General features: G+C 44.0%; 2 protein-coding genes across 5 annotated transcripts in view; one reads left to right on the forward strand and one right to left on the reverse strand.

Moving 5' to 3' along the window:
- The window catches only part of MYO1C (myosin IC), a 156,742-nt gene extending 154,068 nt beyond the window's left edge, over positions 1-2,674 (forward strand). For all 3 annotated transcript variants that reach the window (XM_068111088.2, XM_068111087.2, XM_068111086.2), the window contains exons 29-32: positions 214-275; positions 367-464; positions 1,222-1,321; positions 1,411-2,674. In XM_068111088.2, coding sequence (XP_067967189.2) covers positions 214-275; positions 367-464; positions 1,222-1,321; positions 1,411-1,440 — 290 coding nt within the window. In that variant the 3' untranslated portion in view covers positions 1,441-2,674. The remainder of the gene's footprint in view (positions 1-213; positions 276-366; positions 465-1,221; positions 1,322-1,410) is intronic.
- The window catches only part of LOC137423683 (protein DGCR6), an 89,199-nt gene continuing 73,936 nt past the window's right edge, over positions 1,470-16,732 (reverse strand). The window contains exons 3-5 of one of the 2 annotated variants that reach the window (XM_068111092.2): positions 6,309-6,409; positions 6,085-6,225; positions 1,470-2,436 (exon numbers count right to left, since the gene is read on the reverse strand). In XM_068111092.2, the coding sequence (XP_067967193.1) occupies positions 2,341-2,436; positions 6,085-6,225; positions 6,309-6,409 (338 nt within the window). In that variant the 3' untranslated portion in view covers positions 1,470-2,340. The remainder of the gene's footprint in view (positions 2,437-6,084; positions 6,226-6,308; positions 6,410-16,732) is intronic. The other variant, XM_078773881.1, reaches the window with a different exon arrangement.

Genomic DNA, 16,732 nt, shown 5'->3' on the forward strand with positions numbered 1-16,732 from the left:
GCGTGGGAGGGCATCGTCATTGGAATGGGCGTCGTTCGGTACCCGGCGTAACTGCTCAGTTATAGGTGGACGCTCTAGTTTATCTGTTATTGTCTTACAGGTAGTACACTACTAATTTGTTTTTTGTTTACCCCCATAGGGTAACTGATTGAAAAATAACTTTACCTAATTTGGCATTTCATGAAACTAAAGTCTTGACACACATTTTTCTAGGTGTCTCCATCAGCTCTTTGAATGATGGAGTCTTTGTTCTACACATAGCAGAAGATAACAAGGTCAGTTCTTTTTCATGTCCCCATTGCATCAAGATCATGACTGATGTTGTAATATGCTGGGATGTTGTAATATGCTCGGACCTATTTTTAGGGCGATGTGATTGTGGAAAGTGAACTGGTACTCGAGATTCTCACCAAGCTCGTCTCGCTATCCGGGAAAAAGGATCTGATCAGGATTACAGAAACAAGGTTTGATACCTCTGCCACAGAAGGTGGATGGTGGTTATGCTTTCACCCTTTGTTTGTTTGTGTTGTTCGTGAGAAGGATATCTCAAAAAGTTATGGACTGATTCGGACGAAACTTGAGGGGAGGGGAGCAGGTTGGGTGTGTGACCAAGACGAATTGATTAGATTTTGAGGATCCAGCTCCTGATACTATAATTTTTAAAGTGATTCTTCCCAATTTAAAGATAGCACCAAAATTATATAGCACCGGCCTGCCTCTCCGCCCCCGATTCTTTGCCTCTTGTGGGCAGGGCCTTTTCCTTATTAGGTCCATGGGGGCATGGCTTAATCCAACCAGCTCGTTCTTGGCTTTTGTCGGCGGTTGTTGTTGTTTAAGGAGGTTTTACATGACAGGCCGTGGCAGCAAAAACGTTAGGGGAAAATTACAGAGGGAAGACACGCACTGGGGCTTAAACTAGAAAAAAAAAAAAACTAGAAAAACGCTAGAAACTAGCCTTAAACCCTAGATATAATTAGTACACTACAACCTCCCTCCCTCCCCCCCCCCCCCCACCCCCCATGTGATGCACATTCAAACAACCTTAAGCTAAGTTTTCCCTCCATATTACATCGAAATTCTCCTACATGTTACACGGTCCATGTTATTTCCTATACAATTCTACCTCTCCTACGGTGTTTTTATCTACCCCCCCCCCCCCACCCACCCCCCACTAAATGTAACAATATGAATTTTCCTCCATTGTTTTCTTTTAATCCCTAGCATACCTTTCAGCGGTGGTGGAGGACGCCAGGGAGTTGTAGAATTTTCCAAAGGTACTATGTCCAGCATTGGAAAGGCAAAGTCTGGAGCCTTGTCGGTGGTGAGTCTTCTCCACTAGCATTTGTGTCCATCTCACATCCATTTTTTAAATATTTTTGGCCTCTCACTTTGACTTTCTACTACCCACAGGTTGTACAAACTGCTGCATCAACAGGATAGATGCTGAAAGGAAGAGACCGAGAAAGAAATCTGGAGAAATGTTTTATTACTTCAAATATGAAAGTTTTTTTTCCTTTTTAAATATACTTATTAAATGAAAATTATTGCTGGGGGTGTGTGTGGGGAGAAGTGAGAGCTAACCTACTGTGACGCACACAAACCTACTGCCCTCTCGTTTTGTCCAAAAGTGCCTTCGTGTGTACAATGAATAAATACAAAACATATTTTTAAAATATCTCGATCACAATGCATCAGCAGGAACAGCAAAGACAGTTTAATAAGCATTTAAACCTTTCTACTGGGTAGTGAACACAAGGAGATATGGTGCTGTTGAACCTTCGGGGCATTAATATAATCCCTCAAGAATCTCCGAGTGGTAAAAGGGACGAATTCTATAACATTTATATCTCATCTAATTTTCTGCGAGTGTGTTAGCCATTGTTTTCGGCAGAGACTATTGAAAATGTCTATTTATTAAACTAAAAGTTATATTTGGCCAACATCTTTCATTCCCTTAGGAATTCTGCATTGCTGTTCTGCATTGCTCGGTGAGCAATGGACTGCAAACCCAGAGAGAAAAGAAAAATGGATGTCATTGAATGAATCTCGTATTTTATTATTCCACTTACTTCGTGACATTGCATTAAAGTGTGAAGGTCTGTGCTAATATTATTAGCTGAGCATTTACAGGTGGTACATCTGACTGTGTTGGTTTATGGGTAAATTACCTCCATTGCGTTTTGAAAATAGAAACATCAAAACATCAAAACTGAAAATGCCCCAAAGGCAACTTCTGCTTGCAAACGTTTATCATTTTACAGCATCTTAAAGTTTGGAAGAATTATTGTGGTCGAGCCATCGGAGATGAGGTCTTCCGACTGTTCCCATCAAAATTTGTGTTTAGAGACCCGAAGTTGAAACGACGTCATCTTGCCCTCCGTCCTCTTGCCAGTTTTTCAAAATGAGAGAGAGCAGCTCAATCTGTAAAGATATTTCCTGGAGGGGGTAGGACCAGGTAAAGGCAAAAATAATGCAATTTTATAAAAGATAAAAATACTATTGATTTTGGTTATTTTGGATAGAAAGTCGTATGTTGCTATCCTTGAACCAAGGGATGTGATGGGGGGGTGTATAAGTGGACAATGATATTATCAGATGATGAATGGACAAGCGATACCCATTGAAGGGTGCTTGGAGCAAGAGCTGGATGGTACAGTAAACATTTATGAATGATGGCGACCGTCTTTCCATGCTTACAACACACCACATCCTGCTATTGTTGGGCAATCAAAGCACATATAAACTAACAGTGGAATCTGCTCGGAGGGTGACACCTCACACATTTGATTTCAAAACTTTCCTCGAAATTGCAGAAAGACTACTATGAAACACCTAAATATATGTGGAAATTATAATTATTGCCATATTATTAATTCGCTAAGCCAGCATAAAAACATCCAATGACCAGGTATTACAACTGGATTCTCGATGGGTCACAATTACGACATGGTACTGGAAAAGCAGCACTTAACGCAGACTGCAAGCAAGCAGTGCACCGCCATCTCTCTTCATCCCCAATTGTGACTCGTTATCTTTATATACCCCCAAATCCCCCTAACCTGTCCAAAATAAACCACCGTACTTGCTAGTTTGCCTTTCCTCCCATTCTCTTTTCCTGTTCTTTCATTCATTCTTATTGTGTTATTGTTTCATTCTTATGAGCCTTGCTGCTGTAAAGAAAAAAATCGAATCTGGCCAAGGTACTGGTCCACAATGGCCTACTCTTTTCAAAAGGTGCCACAGAACACCAGCAATTAAATGGAAAGCTTAAATCCACAAAATGTCAATTCCATAAGAGGATTTGTTCAACTCCTGATGCAACTTTGTGTCTTGACCCTCAATTACCTTTATTCGGATAAATGAATGAAGGGATTGTATTATATTTGTAAGAATAGTGTTTTGTTTTGGTTTACAATAAAAACCGTGGGGTTTAAACCAAACATTTTCTGCCAATACTTTAAAGTTGGACAATCTCTCCAACCATGGGGGTTTTTTTTCACCATACTTCGATTTTATTCAATGGCTCAATGTACTAATAATTTAATTCACATCCTCCGCTTTTGTCTGCAATTGGTTCACAACCAACAATCATGAAGGTCTGTGCAGGTGATGCAAACCGAGGGAACTGAAGTCCAGAGTTTTATGCACCTGTGCAGAATTTTCAAAATTCATAAACTCATTCATTGAGAAAACTCGTGTTCGTTGAACACTTTAACCTGCGCCGTCTTGAGAAAAAAGGACATGGGTGGGAGGGATCTGTGAGCGGCAAACATGGTTGGTCAAGGTGACATAAAATGCCATGATATTTTGTCAAAGTATTGCTAAACGGCACGTCTTTTTTTTTCTTTTTTTTAAGTGCCAATATGCATGTTGAGGTGTATATCCATGTTAAGATAGCTTGATCATGGCATTTTTCTAAGGACGCTTCTAATAACAAAGGCACAATATTAATGTTATTACAAAACAATATTAATACAAATAATACTGCCGTGCAAATACCCTCCGGTTAATACCAGGGCTCGCGAATGACAAAACGGCTTTAATTGAGGCGACGACCAAATATGGATTTTGCTATCACAGCACGGGCGAAAGAATGAAGAAGAAGCGGAAGCGCTTATCTAAAGCGAACCGAATGCAGCTCCGATCCTGGAGGAGATGAATTCAAACTAAACCGAAATGCTATGTACAAAAATAAGGATTTATTTAACGGAACCCGATACAATGAAAAGCGACGATGAAATGAATTGGCCTAAATTGGGATCCCACACAGACTTCGAATACACCACAAAGGAAAATGAATTACGAAAGGAAACGTCTCGTCATGTAATGGTTCATGGGTGCGAGCTTATCTGTCCGAAATGTGTCCTTCGTCCAATGCGGCTCCCTCGATCCGCCTCGCCCACGAGCTCCGCCAGGCCGAGCGACCCGCCCCACTCCAGGCTCCTCGTCGACCGCCCACGAGGTCCGTTCGCTCCACGGCACGCCTCGCTCCAGCACCAAAAGCAACTGGGCTCGCGATCCCCCCGCGAAGCCGATCTCCAACATGAGGCCAATCTCCAACACGAGGCCAATCTCCAACACGAGGCCAATCTCCAACACGGGGCACAACGAGAGCCAGGAACGGAGAGTGAAGAGCGAAAGACCAGCACGACTCAATACCCAGAACGAAGCGTCCAGAATCCTGCCAGCGTGTCCTTTTGTAACTTGGCATGTGACGTCAGTTTTGCGCGCCACCAACCAGAGCCTCGTAGCTTCCCGCCGTCTGCCGAACCTCCTCGCGCCTTCTGCGCTGATTCGCTCCAGGTTCGCGCCTTCTGCGCCAACCAATCACAGTCCTCCTGGGCATGGTTCCCAGCCTGCCTGGTGTCTGACGCCCACGCCGGTGTTGTACGCGGCCGTTGCCTGTTTGTCTTCCACAGTCTTTGTAAGGGAAGGGAATTTAATTACTGTTGCGCACTTTTTTTTTTCTTCTTTTTTTTTGTATACTGAATCGAGGCTCGTGAAAGAGCAAGGACCTATCTAAGTGTTTATATGAGTGCTTTGCCATAAGGGACAAAGGTTTGGTGACAGGGACGACGACAAACAAAGGAATCTTATCCATAATCCCTGCACTAGTTAGCATGCCCTGCTCCCTCGTAGAGGGGACACCAATACAGCTTATCCCGACAAACCGGACTAAACATAGAACTTATTACAAGTAGATTCCCTATCATGACAATTGGATACCTACCTATACAGATCTAGCTGGCTCTAGATATTGCTCTACCCAAATTCATAACAATACTTACCCCTCCCCAAGGAGCGTTTCCTCCTTAAACAATCGCCGTGTTAACATGTATACATGGCTGAAAGTGCTGTTTTGGTGGGAGCACCTCTACCAAAAGTAAAAATATAAACCACAAACATGTTTGATTACCTTTTGAAACAGTCGCTAATACTGTTTGACACTAAACTGAAAGAAATTTGGAGGAATTCCGACATCCGAGAGAAATTTTACTTGCGGAACTGAGCGAAGATCTACTGTAATCTATATACCCCACAAGGGTTAATAGCATAACCTTTCTTGCTGCTAATGTGGCATTTTTCCAAGGCCACTTCTAATAACAAAAGTAAGTAATAACACCTCTGATAATAGTATAATATTAATGTTAAAAACAATATCGCCCCTCCCGAAGGGGCTTTGCAACTTTTGTAATAGACAAAGTAAAACAATTGCTTAACCCCGCTTTGCGCACACGGGGTAATGAACTATCCTACACGAGCACACGGTCCATCCTAAGACCATACATTTAACTGCACAACACACCTGGTGATGTCCCTGTATCCCTCCTATTGTTTTCCTTCTCCCCCAGCACCCAGTGAGATTAAATTAATGTGGTGTTGATCTATCAGCATATGATTGATAACCCTGGCCTAAGTTAAAGATATAAAAAGTAAATGAATGAACAGGCTCATCCGTAACCTTCATTCACAATTCATTCAGGAAAAATATCCTTGATATTAATCACTCAAAAACATTCATAATCTTCATAAACGGTTGTCTTTATAAGCATTGCTTTAACAGGTGAGAATTGCCGAAATCACCTGTGGATTACTGGTGATGAAAAATCCAGGAACTCCAGCCTTTTCCAATGTATTCTGTTGATCCTCGACCTTTTGATCCAGTTCCAATACAATCCTTTGCTGCAGCACCTTCCTCTCCTCATTCAACCTTCGATCTAGGGCCTGGACAAATGCCCGACCAACACTTATTGTGAAACATTTGTGGGTTTCGGCGTTGATCCTTTGAGCTTGTACACTCATCTCACCTCGATTTCCCTCCTCTGTGCAGCCTCGAGGAGAGGAAGGTTTTCAGCAAGGCAGCCTTGCCTTGCCGCCACGTGTCTCATTTCCACATTGTGCAAGAGAGCTGCAAACACCCAGGAACACGCAAACCAGACAACTTGATAGATTCTCAAAATTCTTCAATTCCAATAGCAACTAGAAAGCATCTGAAAGTATAAAGCCCATCCATGACCCTTGTATTTGGACTTCTTCTTCTTCCATAAGCCCATAAGCTAAACATGACGAAAACACCTAAAAAATGAAAAAATTGATTTTAGGTGACCTTGACCACTTGACCTCAAAAGCAATAGGCTTCAGTGACCTAATTGGCAAACCCTATTCAAATTATCAATCAAATGGAAATTGTTGATTGTGATCTTGATCTTTGACCTCAAAACAATCAGCTTCTAGCTTTTGATTGGTGAACCAATTCAGTGACTCAACTTGCAAATTCTTAATGCCAGGTCAATTGGATGAAAATTAACGATTTTGCGACGTTGACCTTGGACATTTTGACCAAATTATTAAAGTCTTCTCAATATTCTCACAATAAAGCTTTGTCGAAAATTTGGTGACAAAAGTTCAAATGGTAAAAAGAAGTTACAGCACTGGACACACACACACACACACACACACACACACACACACACACACACACACACACACACACACACACACACACACACACACACACACACACACACACACACACACACACACACACACACACACACACACACACACACACACACACGTCCCCTGCCGCCCAGGTGTGCTGGCTAATAACATTCAAGGGCTACAATGGCTATAGTCAGATTCCTCACACAGTGACTCTTGAGGATTGCAATCTCAGTTAATAATTGTAGACTTTTTGACAAGGGGATGGGATATGGTTGTGGATTAGTCCCTGGTGTTGGGCTAGCGGCTAGGGTGCCGGCTTAGGATCCTAGGATCCTGGGTTCGTAATCCCGGTCAATCGCTGAATTAACGCCAGGGGGGTTGACTCAGCCTGCTCATCCTTCTGAGGTCGGCTAATTGAGTACCAGTTCACTGGTAATTCCCTGTTTGTCGTTAAAGGCGGCAAAAAGGGTTGGCGTCAGGAAGGGCATCCGGCCATAAAACATTGCTTCAAAAAGGGGACCAAAAACCAACAACAAGCACGGTTCCCGAAAAAGGCCAACCCCCGCTTGCGGGGAAAAAATGGCCTCTAAAGGTGGTTTAAAAAAAAAAAATTATGCAGTATAGTTTGCTTGTAAATATCTCATCACAAGGTAACTTTCTGGTAGCCATGAAATATTGGTTTTGGCTTTCTCAAATAACTCCTTGGAGGATGCAATCAATACCAGGTTTCCGCATCATGGAGGGGCCATTTATTACCTTCACCAAAGGGTGTTGCATTTGGGTCTGTTTTAGTTTGTTTGTCTGTCTACATAATGTGCTAACGTAGGCCACAAATGCCACCCGACAGTAGCGAGTAATATACTGTTGTGGATTTGAGAATTGTTGTGGTTTTTTTTGTATTGTTGTAAGTATAATGAATTGTTGTAAATATCACCCTCCGTGTGTAAAGGTCAAAGGTCGTCCTCCTAGTTACTCCATATACATACACGTAGCCAATCATATACCCTCTTAAGTAGTTATCTCCTTATTCTGTGTAGTTGAAGGCTCTGTTCCCACTAGTTGACACTGCATTGCACCAGATGACATAAGGTAGCTCCCTCCCATTCCCAAAGCCTCCGTTGCCAACTGCATCGGGCGGTTTTCAGCATTTGCCGCCATTGACCATGTGCTCAGTCTCGGGGAAGAAGGGCGTTGCCCTCCACTCGTCATGAGAAGGTGGAGCCCAGCGAGCCCCCACCAGCCAATCAGGGCTGGTGAGACACCATCACGGGCATGGCACTGCTTGATCGCGATGGGCCTTATAAAAGGGTGTGGGGAAGGATTGCGAGAGAGATGCGTCAGAGAGCGAACCCGTCACACAACGCCCCCACAAGAGAGATGACATGGGAGGAGATGAGATACGAGAGATGAGCTTTGACTCCACCACGCAGCTTTGAGACCACGCAGCTTTGACCCGCTGCTAAGCGGGAACCAGATTGCGGTGGCATCGGTGGCCGTCGAGGTCTAGCCCGACGTCCCGTGCGGGATCAAGCTCCAGCCAGCGTCCAGCTGAACCTTCCTCTCCCTCCAGCCATCCACCTCCTGCCATTCCTGTCATCATCCCCCGTGTAAGTGTGCTTGTAGTCTGTCTTTTGTCTCGTCCCTGGGTTTAAGTAAGACTGCAATAGGTAAGCTAATATTTGCACTGCGTCCTTCTGGTTCTTCCATCCTTCTGTATTTATTTTATTATCCTTCCTTCTCCTTGGTTTCTTTAATTGTGTACATATTAGTAATAAATCATATTTGTATTTCCTACCTTTGTTCTTCTTTCCTTTACATCCGTTTCGTCCTCGTCTTTTCCCTCATTGAATACCTGTGGCACGATTTGGCCAAAGTTAAGGATCGGATCAGTGCTTGTTAATAGTTCGTGCCGCGGTTGCTAAACCGCTCGGCAATTACCATCTGTCTGCGGTCGCGAACGGGGTTGCGCACCTACCTCTCCAGAGGGAGCTGTGCAGCGTCAGGGACCACGTCGGCCAGTCATAGACGAGGGGATTAATCCCCCCTCGATAAGGGGAACAGAGGCCGACGTTGGGTTCCGTAACAATACGTTACCTTTATTCAACCAGTACCTACAGTCACATGAAAAAGTAAGTATACCCCATGTAAAGTTTTGACTTTTTCAACATATTTCAACATCCAGCTATTTGATCTTCATTTCAACAATATTGATAGATAAAGGTGATATAATATAACAAATATCATGAAACATTTACATTTTGTCGTCCATTGTATAATTTAAATAAACATAAATTTTGCATGTGGAAAAAGTAAGTACACCCCTACATTTATCACTACTTCAAATACCTAAAATTAGAATCAGGTGCACCAGCTCAGGTGCAAATGATTAGAACAATGTTCGAGAGGATCTTGGAGGAACCTGTCTTATTTAAACCTGACATTTAGTTTGGTTTGCTCTTTGTTGTTGAAGTGTGCGGCGCCACTATGCCTCGGTCAAAAGAGCTCTCTGAGGCCTTCAGAAAGAAGGTTATAGATGCCTACGAGTCTGGGAAGGGATTTTAAAAGATCTCCAAACAAATTGAAATCAATCATTCGACTCTACGGGAGATCATCTACAAGTGGAGAAGATTCCAAACAACTGCCAACTTGTTCAGGCCAGGCCGCCCCAGCAAGTTCAGCCCGAGAGCAGACCGCAAGATGCTGAAAGAAGTCTCCAAGAACCCCAGAATGTCATCACGGGACCTACCGGTAGCTCTTGCTACTGTTGATGTCAAAGTGCACGAGTCTACCATTAGAAAGAGGCTGCACAAATTTGATCTACATGGGAGGTGTGCCACGAGGAAACCTTTGCTGTCCAGAAAGAACATCTGGGCAAGACTAAAGTTTGCCAATGAACACCTTGGCAAAGACCAGCACTTCTGGAACAATGTGCTCTGGACAGATGAGTCAAAGGTAGAGCTATTTGGCCACAGTACCAGAAGACATATTTGGCGAAAACCAAAGACAGTGTTTGACCACAAGAACCTGATACCAAATGTAAAGCATGGTGGTGGAAATATGGTTTGGGGCAGCTTTGCTGCATCAGGGCTTGGGCAGCTCACCATCATATAATCCACTATGAATTCTTCATTGTACCAGAGGGTGCTTGAGGATAATGTGAGGCCATCTGTCGGAAAGTTGAAGCTCAACCGAAGGTGGACCTTGCAACATGACAATGACCCTAAACATACCAGTAAATCCACCAAGGAATGGCTGAAAAGAAAGAAATGGAGGGTTCGGGAATGGCCAAGTCAAAGCCCGGATCTAAATCCCATCGAGATGTTGTGGGAGGATTTGAAACTAGCTGTGCATGCAAGAAACCCCTCAAACATCGCACAGCTGAAAGAATTCTGCATGGAGTCGGCAAAAATTTCTCCTAGTCGATGTCAGAGACTGGTAGACAGTTATAAGAAACGCCTACTTGAGGTTGTTTCTGCCAAAGGGGGCAATACCACCTATTGGAGCCAAGGGTGTACTTACTTTTTCCACATGCGAAATTTGCATTTATGTTTATTTAAAATATACAATGGACTACAAAATGTAAATGTTTCATGATATTTGTTATATTATATCACCTTTATCTATCAGTATTGATGAAATGAAGATCAAATAGCTGTATGTTGAAATATGTTGAAAAAGTCATGACTTTACATGGGGTGTACTTACTTTTTCACATGACTTTATATAGGGTATGTACTACAAGAATGCAAGTACATCTTGTTTTTATTTCTATAAAGTATTGTTACGTTTGTGGGGGGGTAGGCAATGATTACCTTAGCGCCAGGTAAAAGTGTATAGATTACCATACTCCATATGTCGCGATGAAGAAGAAGAAGAACCCCCATGTACATAAGTATAGATCCGGTAGACCGTATGTCGTGTAAGAGCGTATCTTCGTTCCAATCACGAGAAGTGGGGTTATGTTAATTAGTTAGGGATTATGGGTTATTAATCCCCTGTATGTAATTGCCTCTTATTTTCCTCTGTTCCTTATGACACCAGCAGCACACACACATAGCCAGGAAATAGTGCATTAAATGACACTAAATAAAAGCTAACCGGAAACGGGACTTTGAGCACCAACGATTATACCACCGACGTGTGAGAACATCAAGCATGCAGGTCTGGGAGGGCCACGCCCCGGAGAACAGCGATTGGTGAGATTTATCGAGCAATGAAGAGAGGGACTGGCTGACAGGAGCAGGCACGGGTGGCGTCGGATGACGTCAGAGCCTCGAGTACAAAATAACACTCTCCCCGACATTTTCTCTCTTGGCTCTCTCTCGGTTTCTGGATCTGGAGGTGAACGGTCGCCGATAAGCTCTCTTGCGGTGGGACAGTCTCAACAAACGGTCGTGTTCCGACATTTTCCCTCCTCTTGCGTTGGAACATTGGTGCAGTGCAGTCACAGTTCATTGCATTCTCAGCGCGACATTGGAGGTTTCGACGATCATGAGGAGGAGCGAACTGTGGTTTCCCGCGCACGTACTGTGGACCGAAGTCTGCAGTTTCACACGCACAGACTGCAGAACGAGGCCTGCGTTTCCCGCGAGCGAACTGTGCATGGAGGCCTGTGCTGCTCCTGCCAAGGACGCAGGGGTTTTGACGATTGCAGAGGGGGTTCTGGAGACGCTCAGAGCTAAGTACCAAAAAACACGCACACATTTATTTTCACTTTTTTTGTTCCCTTTGTCTATATACGAGTCTGTGGGGACGTCCCATTTAGGAATCTTGGTTTTGCCGTGTATTATTTTGTTACCGGCATTTCTTCAATAAAGCCGGTATTTTTGTACATTTTAAATCCGTGTCGGTTTGAATTAATTACCGCAGGTTCGAGGACGTCCGGTGGGACCCGTGAAGGTAAGTTTGTCACTCTCCTTTCCCTCACGTGTGAAGAACACCATCATTTTTGACTGAACACCTCGGAGTGTAAGCTCGTTCGGCGAATCCGTCCGAGACCGGTCTTTAGCGGCTATGGACACAACAGTATGTACTATTTGAACATGTGTACGTCTATAATATACATACAATTGGAACATGAATCAAGCCAATAAACCGCAAAATCCGTTTGTCCTCTGCAAACATGAACCTATGTCGTCAATGCATCCTTTGCACACCACACAAATCAAGTCCTGCCAAGGGTCTGAAATCTCCAATTGCTCTTTCTAGTTACATATGTAAACGAGGGAGGATTTTAAAACTTCACCATGCCCCGCTGCCTAATATGCAACAAAATATCAAAACTCAAAATAAGTCTGTCCCCTCAATCTCATACTACATGATAAATGACTACCGAGGGGATTTTTTTTTTTTGACAGGATGGTGCTTGTCACACACTGGTAGTGCACTTACCTTTGGAACTGACAATTTCGAGTTACAGTCACGTAAAAAGGTAAGTACACCCCATGTAAAGTTTTGACTCTTTCAACATATTTCAACATACAGCTATTTGATCTTCATTTCAACAATATTGATAGATAAAGGTGATATAATATAACAAATATCATGAAACATTTACATTTTGTAGTCCATTGTATAATTTAAATAAACATAAATGCTAATTTCGCATGTGGAAAAAGTAAGTACACCCCTACTTTTATCACGACTTCAAATACCTAAAATTAGAATCGGGTGCACCAGCTCAGGTGCAAATGATTAGAACATCGTGAGAGGATCTTGGAGGAACCTGTTTTATTTAAACCTCAGACATTTAGTTTGGTTTGCTCTTTGTTGTTGAAGTGTGCGGCGTCACCATGCCTAGATCAAAAGACCTCTCTGAGGCCTTCAGAAAGAAGGTTACAGATGCCTACGAGTCTGGGAAGGGACGTAAAAAGATCTCCAAACAATTTGAAATCGATCATTCGACTGTCCGGAAGATCATCTACAAGTGGAGAAGATTCGAAACAACTGCCAACTTGTTCAGGCCAGGCCGCCCCAGCAAGTTCAGCCCGAAAGCAGACCGCAAGATGCTGAAAAGTCTCTAAGAACCCCAGAATGTCATCACGGGACCTACAGGTAGCTCTTGCCACTGTTGATGTCAAAGTGCATGAGTCTACCATTAGAAAGAGGCTGCACAAATTTGATCAACATGGGAGGTATGCCACGAGGAAACCTTTGCTGTCCAGAAAGAACATCAGGGCAAGACTAAAGTTTGCCAATGAACACCTAGGCAAAGACCAGCACTTCTGGAGCAATGTGCTCTGGACAGATGAGTCAAAGGTAGAGCTATTTGGCCACAGTACCAGAAGACATGTTTGGTGAAAACCAAAGACAGCATTTGACCACAAGAACCTGATACCAACTGTAAAGCATGGTGGTGGAAATATTATGGTTTGGGGCAGCTTTGCTGCATCAGGGCCTGGGCAGCTCACCATCATAGAATCCACTATGAATTCTTCATTGTACCAGAGGGTGCTTGAGGATAATGTGAGGCCATCTGTCGGAAAGTTGAAGCTCAACCGAAGGTGGACCTTGCAACATGACAATGACCCTAAACACACCAGTAAATCCACCAAGGAGTGGCTGAAAAAAAAGAAATGGAGGGTTCTGGAATGGCCAAGTCAAAGCCCGGATCTAAATCCCATCGAGATGTTGTGGGGGGATTTGAAACGAGCTGTGCATACAAGAAACCCCTCAAACATCGCACAGCTGAAAGAATTCTGCATGGAGGAGTGGGCAAAAATTTCTCCCAGTCGATGTCAGAGACTGGTAGACAGTTATAAGAAACGCCGACTTAACTCGTTTCTGCCAAAGGGGGCAATACCACCTATTAGAGCCAAGGGTGTACTTACTTTTTCCACATGCGAAATTTGCATTTAAGTTTATTTAAATTGGACTACAAAATGTAAATGTTTCATGATATTTGTTATATTATATCACCTTTATCTATCAATAATGTTGAAATGAAGATCAAATAGCTGTATGTCGAAATATGTTGAAAAAGTCAAAACTTTACATGGGGTGTACTTACTTTTTCACTTACACTTAACCCGGTGTGTACCCAGGTTTAGATTAGGTACACCATATCCCTGCGTGACATAAGAGGCGACTAAAAGGCAGGAAGGGCATCCGGCCATAAAAACATTGCCTCAAAAAGAAAACCATGACAATTACAACTACATATGGGCAGGGTACAGCCCGAAGTACCCCGTGGAGGACCCACTCCCTCTCGTCAACCTCAAGGTGGGGAACCCGATCGAAGCAAGGGTGGAAATCACTCCATTTAAGACGAAACGTCTGATGCCCGACGTAGAGATCAGTTTCTGAGGTTTGGGACATGGAATGTAGGGACAATGACAGGGAGATCAGGAGAAATGGTGGAAGTATTGGTCTCAGAAGAAGAGTTGACATATGTTGTCTGCAGGAGACGACATGGAAGGGAAGTGGTGTGAGAATGGTGAAGGGTAGGCAGGGACAGAAATACAAGTTTGTGTGGCAAGGGTGCCCAGAAGGCATGCATGGTGTTGGTGTCCTGTTTTCTGAGGAGTTTGTAGACAGTGTGGTGAGTGTGACTAGAGTGAGTGAAAGGTTGATGATGGTGAAAATGATGATTGGAAAGCTCTGGGTGAACATCATCTCGGGATATGCTCCGCAGGTTGGTCGGAGCAATGAAGAGAAGGACAAGTTCTGGTGTGCAATAGCGAAGCTGATGGAAAACGTGAAAGATGAGGAAGTTGTTGTGGTAGGAGGAGACCTAAATGGACATGTGGGAAGGGGTATGGAGTGTTTTGAGGGAGTTCATGGGGGTTACGGATATGGTGTGAGAAATGGAGAAGGTGAAAGGATTTTGGAGTTTGCTGATGGAGCTGATTTGTTGATTTGTAATACTCAGTTCCAGAAAGAGGATAATAAGCTTGTTACATACACGTCAGGTGGGTCGACGACAACCGTTGACTACCTGCTGGTGCGTAGGCGAGATAGGGGGCACCTCCGGGATACAAAGGTGATCCCGGGGGATGAGGCTGTTTCACAGCACCACTTGGTTGTCTGCGACATAAGGGTGAAAGGTGCGAGGAGAGCTCGGCGGGTGAAGTACCGACCGAGAATGAAGGTGTGGAGGTTGAAAGAGGTGACAGTGAGGGAGGCATTAAAAGAGAGGCTGAGTATGAACGTGGTTGTATGTCAATGAAAGATAGTCTGTTGGGAGCCGTTGGTAAGGTATTTGGATGGACAAAAGGACCACCGAGGCACTCGGAAACATGGTGGTGGGATGATGAAGTTGGAAACAAGATTGACGAGAAGAGGAAGAAGTTCAAGGGGTGGCAGAAGGCGAAGGATATGGGAGCAGAAACGGCAGAGCATGAAAGTTATAAGGCAGCCAAGAAGGCTGCAAAGAAAGAGGTAGCAAAGGCGCAGGAGGCATGGAGGAAAATGTTCGGAGAACGCTTGGATGAGGAAGAAGGTCAGAGAGCGGTATTCAGGATTGCAAAGCAGATAGCGAAAGAGGTATGATGTGATGAGTGTGACTTGCTTGAAGGATGAAGTGGGACAAATCGTTGTGGACCCAGATGGAATTAAAGGAAGATGGAAGAGATATATGGAAATACTGTTGAATGCAGAGAATGAATGGGATGGCAACAGGGAGAGTAACCCAGTTTTAGGACCGGCAGAGAAGATAACCGAGTAGGAAGTTGAGGAAGCGATAAAAGCAATGAAGAGTAGAAAAGCGGGAGGGCCGACGGGAGTTGTGGGAGATATGTTGAAGGCAGCAGGAAGTTGGGGTATGAAGAGAATGACAGATCTGCAATCTGGTGGTGAAAGAAGGCCGCATTCCAGTGGATTGGGAATCGAGTACCCTTGTCCCTCTATACAAGGGGAAAGATGACCCTCTGGACTGTGGCTCGTATAGAGCGATAAAGTTATTGGAGCATGGAATGAAGGTATTGGTAAGGGTGTTGGGGAGGAGGATAAGGAAGAAAGTGAAGATCGACGAAATGCAGTTTGGATTTATGCCAGGAAGAGGAACGACAGACGCACTTTTTATTTTCAGGCAGTTGCAGGAGAAGTACTTGGAGAAGAGGAAGAAGTAGTTTCTTGGGTTTGTTGATCTGGAGAAAGCATTCGAAAGGGTTCCACGTGAAGTATTGACATGGGCAATGAGGAAGTTAGGAGTGGAGGAATGGTTGATCAGAGTAGTGATGGCAATGTACAAACGAGCGCGCACAGCTGTAAGGACGAAGGACAGGAACAGTGGTGAGTTTGAGGTGAAGGTGGGAGTGCCTCAGGGGTCGGTACGAAGTCCACTACTATTTGTATCTGTGATTGAGGTGCTGGCTCGGAATGTAAAGGAGGGTTTACCGTGGGAGCTGTTCTATGCAGATGATCTGGTGTTGATTGCAGAAAGTGTGGATGGACTGAAGGAGAAGATGAACAAATGGAAGGAATGTATGGAGACAAAAGGTCTGAAGGTGAATATCGGAAAAACGAAGGTGATGGCAAGTGGTAAAGCATGTGGTGAGGTGGAAAGAACTGGGAAGTGGTCATGTGCTGTGTGCAGGAAGGATGTTGGAGTGAATTCCATTCAATGTACAATGTGCGCTGAGTGGGTTCATCAAAACGTAGTGGTTCGAGAGGGTCATTAACCAGTGTGGCAGCTACATTCAAGTGTAAGGTGTTAACAGAGGGAGCTGCAGATGGAGGAAATGTTGAGTTGGATCTTTGAGACGGCGAGAAGCTGTAAGGTGCGAAAACATTTTGCTACCTCGGAGACATGCTGAATGGAGAAGGTGGATCAGACTCGGCAACGGTT

This window comes from Myxine glutinosa, chromosome 3 (genome assembly GCF_964187855.1).
Source record: "Myxine glutinosa chromosome 3, kmMyxGlut1.1, whole genome shotgun sequence".
Classification (NCBI taxonomy): Eukaryota; Metazoa; Chordata; class Myxini; order Myxiniformes; family Myxinidae; genus Myxine; species Myxine glutinosa.